General features: G+C 54.7%; 1 protein-coding gene across 1 annotated transcript; it reads right to left on the bottom strand.

The window, feature by feature from the left end:
* Nucleotides 1-4,213: 4,213 nt before the first annotated feature.
* LOC128947946 (olfactory receptor 14C36-like) lies at nt 4,214-5,143 on the bottom strand. Its single transcript, XM_054292470.1, has one exon. The coding sequence runs from the start codon at nt 5,141-5,143 to the stop codon at nt 4,214-4,216; it is 930 nt and encodes a 309-aa protein (XP_054148445.1).
* Nucleotides 5,144-6,860: the final 1,717 nt, after the last annotated feature.

Genomic DNA, 6,860 nt, shown 5'->3' with positions numbered 1-6,860 from the left:
AAAAATGAAAATAAAGTACACATAGTTCATAGTATAAAATGTAAACACCAGCCCTGGGATGGGGGGTATGCTTCTGTCTGACCTCTGACAGGCCAGAGAAAAAAATGTTATAGATAAGAAGCAAAAAACAACCTTGGAAACCAGAGCCGAAGAATTCAGACTCCCTCTTGGAAACACCAGGCTGGGAAAAAAGGATTCTCGGGGTCATGCCTGACTGCAGGGAACCCGAGATTGGCCTTCTGAGCTGTCTGGGTCAACGTTAGAGTAAATCTGGAAGTCTTGCTTTAGCCTATTAAGCCATGTTGCTGGGGTCTCGTCTTTTTCCTGGGTGCTGTCAAACACTAACCTGGTATTACTCCCTCTAGGGACTGATTCTTTTATCCCTCTGGTCATCAGGGACCTGTAATCCCTCATATTCCTTCTTGATTAGGGTCCCAGACAGGCTCCACTGAAGGCATTTTTTGGTCACCTTCAAGCCCGGGCTGGTTTTCTTGCTCCCAAATTTTCATTCCTTCAGTTCTTATTAATCGAGTTTCTTCTGGGGAAAATAGGATGTTAAAGATGGAGTTCAGTTCTCCCCATGTATAAATATTAGGGGTAAAAATGGATCAATTTGATTTGCTTTTCCTACTGGGTCTTCCACTAAATTTCACAATTCTTTCTTAAAGTTTCTAACTTCGGATGCAGTCAAAGGAGCCTTTACAAACCCAATCTCACTGGCCACCCTGCACATGGGAACTTCTCTGAGGGGGAACAATTTTTCCACTTCAGCCACTTTGGTCCGGGTATTACATCTTCAGGTGTGGAGGCTGACTGGGTAACTGCACTCTTGGGCATGAGATTCTGACATGTTATTTGGCTTCTCATTTGTGCTGGGGGAGGCAGAATAGGAACTTGCTGGTGAATAAGGGGTGCATGAGATGGCAGAGGTGAGGGAAGAGTAGTGAAGGGTAAAGAGAGTAAGGAGAGGGTTGAGGGGAAGGTGGTGGAGGTATAACTGGGTTAGGAGGTGGTAAAGGAATGACAGCTGGGAGAGGAGGAGGAATTGGGTCCACGGCAAGAGGAATTGGAGGAAGGATTTGAGGTACTGCAAGGGTAGGAGGGAGGTAAGTGATCAAGGGGGTCCCAGTTTTTGTTAGCCTTCCTAGCCTCCACTTTTACTTTAATAGCTTTCTTTCCCCCTTTAATTGATAGACTCTTGTATTTTCCTCCTCTGAGGCATACTTTAGCCAATAGGTGACGTTCTGTATGTGATGGGCCTTTTGCAGGAACTTGAGGCAAAACAGAAGGTGCATCACCTTTGGACAGAGAGGCAGGTAACTCAGGAAATGTTTAAGGATGTTGTCAGGTCATGCAGGAAGAAAATTAGAGAGGTGAAAGCTTAAGGCTTAACCAGCCCACTTCTGTGAAGGATAATAAAAAGGTTTCTATAAATACATTAATGACAAAATGAGGTACAAGGAAAACCTCCATTCATTATTATGGGAGATGGGGTTACCAAACATGAGGGAAAGGCTGAGGTACTTAACCCCTTCTTTGCCTCAGTTTTCAAGAATAAGTCAAGTTGTCCTCAGGACAAGTGTTCTCCTGAGCTGCTAGATGGGCACAGGGAGCAGAACAGCCCCCTGTAATCCAGGAGGAAGCAGCTGGGGACCAGCTGAGCCACTCAGATGCTCACAGGCGTCTCTTGGAGCAGATGAGATCTATCCCAGGGGGATGAGGGAGCTGGTGGATGAGCTCCCCAAGCTGCTCTCCATCATTTACCATCAGTGCTGGCTCAGCAGGGAGGTCCCAGAGGACTGGAGGTGCCAATGTGAGCCCATCCCCAAGAAGGGCTGGAAGGAGGAGCTGGGGAACTCCAGGCCTGTCAGCCTGACCTGGGTGCCCGGCAAGGTTATGGAACAGATCACCTTGAGTGCCATCACAGGGCACCCACAGGATGGCCGAGGGATCAGAGCCAGCCAGCATGGATTTCAATATCTGCACTGATGATCTGCATGAGGGGGCTGTGTCCAGCATCAGCAAATTTGCAGATGACACCAAGCTGGGTGTGAGTGTGGATCTGCTGGAGGGTAGGAGGGCTCTGCAGAGGGCCCTGGACAGGCTGGATCTAGGGCCCAAATCCAACAAGGTGAGATTGAACAAGACCAAGTTCTGGGTCCTGCACTTTGGCCACAACAACCCCTGCAGCGCTACAGGGTGGGGACAGAGTGGCTGGACAGCAGCCAGGCAGAAAGGGACCTGGGGACACTGATGGACAGCAGGCTGGGCATGAGCCAGCAGTGTGCCCAGGTGGGCAAGAAGGCCAATGGCTCCTGGCCTGGATCAGGAATGGTGTGGCCAGCAGGAGCAGGGCAGGGATTCTTCCCCTGCACTCAGCACTGGTGAGGCCACACCACGTGCTCTTTGCAGTTCTGGGGCCCCAATTTAGGAAGGACATGGAGGTGCTGGAGCGTGTCCAGAGAAGAGCAACAAGGCTGGTGAGTGGTCTGGAACACAAGTCCTGTGAAGAGTGGGTGAGGGAGCTGGGGTTGTTTATCCTGGAGAAGAGGAGGCTAAGGGAGAGAACGCAATATCCCAGCACAGGTGGGACTTGATGATCTCCAAGGTCTTTTCCACCCTTGCTGATTCTGTGATTCTCTGGAACTACCCTTGGAGCAGATGCAGGAGGAGCCCTGGGCCTCCTCTTCAGAACTTCCAGCAGCCCAGGTCCCTCAGCTTCTCCTGCCAGCCCCAAAGCCCATCCTGTCAGTCCTGCAGAGCCTCTGCAGCTCCTCCTCACTGCCCAGAATAGGGAGCCCCAGAGCCAGACACAGCAGCCCAGATGTGTCCTCCTGGCCTGGGGTGCCTCTGGCAAGGGAGCAGCACCAGGCACTGCAGGAGCCTGCAGACAATTCCTGCAGCACTTGTAGAATGATCCTGCTGCCCAAGGGATGTTCCCATCGTGCCAAGTCAGGAACTGCAATGGGGAGTGAGGCCAGAGAGGAAAGGGCAAACAAGGATTGACTGTTTGCTGGGGAGAGGACAGGGATGGGCAATAGGAAGAAATCTGGATCAGAAAAGAGGAAAGAGAGCAAAGGTGAAGCCAAGGAAATGCTCAGGGCTGTTTGGGGTGGCTGCCAGGCAGCCCTGGCTCTGAGCAACGGCATCTGCAGTGGGACAGGAAACTCCCAGCTGATGGGAACAAACTTTCTGGCTGACTGCAGAGGCCAGGACAAAGCGGAGTGGTTTCCCTGGTGTCCTCCAGCCCTTGCTGGCCCCAGGGGCTGATGGCATTTGTGGTCGCTCAGGTTCATGTCCCCACAGCAACAGTATGGGGGTGCTCCCCCTGCTCTGTGCATAGCAAACAGGGGCTGCTGAGCCAGTGCTGCCGTGTCTGTGCCTGCAAGGATGGGGCACCTGTGTGAGCTGGGGGAGATGCCAGGGCTGCAGAGGGGAGATGTTGTTGGCAGCTGCATGAGGACACTCTGGGACACTGCCCTGGGCTGTGCAGCGCACTGGGGATGGATCAGCCCCTTCTCTGCTGCTCGTTCCCGTCTGCCCCAGGGCCCTTGCAGAGCCCCAGCCATGCTGTTTGCCCCCAGCCTGCCCACGGCAAGCCTGGGGCTGCTCACTGGGGTTTTCTGTGCTGAGCATTGGTCTGGGTGTGTTCTTGAGAGAGCCTGGGCAAGGAGCCTGGAGCCCCCAGGGCCTGGCCTGAGGCGTCAGTGCTGCCCCAGCAGTGCCCATGGCCTGTCCCTGCTGCAGCCCCAGCACTGCCACCCCCAGGGCTGTGCCCGGCCCCGAGAGCACTCAGGCCCTGCAGCAACACCAGGGCCACCAGGGCAGCGGGGCAGGGCCACGGCAGCAGCACTGGCAACACCAAGTGCTGCTGCTGCTGGGCACAGGTGCTGTGCCAGCCCTGATCTGCTCCCGGCTCTGCACACAGACATTGCTGCTGCAGCTCCAGAGAAGGCAACAAAAGGGGATCTCTGGTGAAAACAATGCTGGGAGATCCTTTAGTTCCTTTAAAGGCACTTAGAGCAAAGCCCCTCAATGACACAGTTTGGGGCCACAGTCAAGTTCGAAGAAACAAAGTAAGAAATGGCAAAAACAGTGGCCTTGGTTTAGGGGGAATATTAAAAAATTAAAACAGAGTAAAAACTAACCAATCCAACAAGAAGTATCAAAGATTACTTTTATTACATGAGATATGCAGAAATTGGCCACCACTTTAACGTTTCCTAAATTTTCCACTCATCAGTCTCCACACTGCAGCCTTGAGCTCGTGGTTCCTTAGGCTGTAGATGAGGGGGTTCAGGGCTGGAGGAACCACCGAGTACAGAACTGACAGGGCCAGATCCAGGGATGGGGAGGAGATGGAGGGGGGTTTCAGGTAGGCAAAAAAGGCAGTGGTGACAAACAGGGAGACCACGACCAGGTGAGGGAGGCATGTGGAAAAGGCTTTGTGCCGTCCCTGCTCAGAGGGGATCCTCAGCACAGCCCTGAAAATCTGCACATAGGTGAAAACAATGAACACAAAACAACCAAAAGCGAAACAGATAGCAAACAATGAAATCCAGATTTTTCTGAAGTTGGAGTGTGAGCAGGAGAGCTTGAGAATCTGGGGCCCCTCGCAGAAGAACTGGCCTAGGGCATTGCCATGGCACAGGGGCAGGGAAAATGTATTGGCTGTGTGCAGAAGAGCATTGAGAAAGGCACTGGCCCAGGCAGCTGCTGCCATGTGGGCACAAGCTCTGCTGTCCAGGAGGGTCCCGTAGTGCAGGGGTTTGCAGATGGACACGTAGCGGTCATAGCACATGACAGTCAGGAGAGAAAACTCTGTTCCAATGAAGAACACAAAGAAAAAGAGCTGAGCAGCACATCCTGTGTAGATGTTCCTGGTGTCCCAGAGGGAATTGTGCATGGCTTTGGGGACAGTGGTGCAGATGGAGCCCAAGTCAGTGAGGGCCAGGTTGAGCAGGAAGAAGAACATGGGTGTGTGCAGGTGGTGGCCGCAGGCTACGGCGCTGATGATGAGGCCGTTGCCCAGGAGGGCAGCCAGGGAGATGCCCAGCAAGAGGCAGAAGTGCAGGAGCTGCAGCTGCCATATGTCTGCCAATGCCAGCAGGAGGAAGTGCCTGATGGAGCTGCTGTTGGACATTCACTGTATCTGTAAATTTCAACCTACAGAAGCAGGAAAGACAGGGAAATGGAGGGGAGATTTCTCTCAGAAAAATCAAAGCCCTTTCTCTTAGACCCTTTCCTGACTCTTAACACCTTCCTCTGTCCATTTCTCAGAGATCTTCCTTCACCTTTTTTATTGGAGCCCTGATTGCTTCTGGCCAATGTTGTGTGAGGAGCTGGACCTTGGCCTGACCCCCAGTCAGTGCAGGGGAACAGTGAGGGCAGGGGCCAGTCCTGGTGCTTGAATTTGGATAAAGAATGTTCAGCTAAGGCAGAGGAGCTGCCTGGGTGAAAGGATGGGGATTGCAAGAGGCAGAATGAGAGATTCTGTTGCATCTGCAGAGAACAGATTGTCCAGCAAGGCACGAGGGTTGTCTGAGGCTTAGTGCAGACTGAGGGGAGCTGCTCTGTCCGTCTCTCCTGTTGCAGCTGCCCTGCACTTGCACCTTACTGAGATCCACTCCTGTGTTACCCTGGACAGCCAGAAGACACAGCTGAGAGCAGAGGGATCCCTGGCACACAAAGTGGCTCCTGCCTTTCCCAGAGTCAGCAGAGTGGGCTCATTGCCAGCCTCCCAGGCTGCCCTGCCCAGAGCTCCCCGGGCACAGGGAGCTGGGACCCCCCATTGCTGTGCTCAGCCTGCACAGGAGGAGCCCAAGGGCTGGGCCTGGCCCTGCAGCTGGAACTGCCATTGCAGAGAGCCCCTCAGCAATGCCAGCAGCAGCTGGCAAGGCAAGGAGAGAGAGAGAGCCGGGCCTGAGGAAAAGCCTTTCCCTGCCCAGCTCTGCCCAGCCCCTGCCAGGCAGCAGCAGGGCAGGACAGTGGCCCTCAGGCCCTGGTCAGCAGGGAATGGGCACATGGCTGCAGAGATGCCCTTCATCTCTGGGGCTGCTCTGCCGGCCCAGGAGGGATTGAGGGCCCCGAGCCCCCGACCGAGGGCTGTGCTGGCTTTGAGGGGACACAAGAGCTGTGCTGCTCAGGGCAGTGTCTGCCCTGCAGGGCAGGCCTGGCAGGTGCCACATCTGCCCTGCAGCAGGGCTTCCCTCAGCACTGCCTCCCTCCCTCCCTGCTCATGGCTCTGCTGCTGGAGCTGTCCCAGCCCGAGCTGCTCCTGTGGCCACAGGCTCCTTCTCTGCCAGAGCTGCCAGAGCCCAGCCCAGCCCCTGGGCCAGCCCTGCCCTGGAGCTCCTCAGCCCTGCAGGCATTAAAGAAGAGCTCCCCCAGCCCAGGCATCATGGATAGGTGATGCTGCATGGATCTGGAGGCTGGGCAGGTGCAGGCACTTGCTGAGGTTCCCAGGAATCCTCAGTGTGATGGTTTAAGAGTCTCAGCCCCTGCTCTGCCCTACACAGCTGCGTTTCCATTGCTACCAAGCTGAGCCAGGGAAAAGTGGGAGCACAGATCCAAGAAAGCAGAGACCCAAGCAGGAAACTCCTGCCATGAATGAAGCCATGACAAGTCCCTTCAGAAGGGGAGCCCTGCTCTGGAGCACATCCTCCTCCTCCTCCCCCTCCTCCTCCTCCTCCTCTGCTGACAGAGAAACTGGGAAATTCCTCCTGACACATCTCCCAGGCTGTGGGGTGTGCTGGCTTCAGGAGATCCCTCCAGGAGCACAGGGGACATTGACCTGCACCCACACACTCACCATGCACAGGGCTGTGAAGATCTTTCCCCAAGTGAAGTCTCAGCTCAAT

The sequence above is a fragment of the Melozone crissalis genome, unplaced genomic scaffold, assembly GCF_028551555.1.
Source record: "Melozone crissalis strain CALT ecotype California unplaced genomic scaffold, PUWL_Pcris_2 ptg000111l_1, whole genome shotgun sequence".
NCBI lineage: Eukaryota > Metazoa > Chordata > Aves > Passeriformes > Passerellidae > Melozone > Melozone crissalis.
Note: the sequence above shows the minus strand (reverse complement) of the source record. Positions and strands in the feature narration are given on the sequence as shown.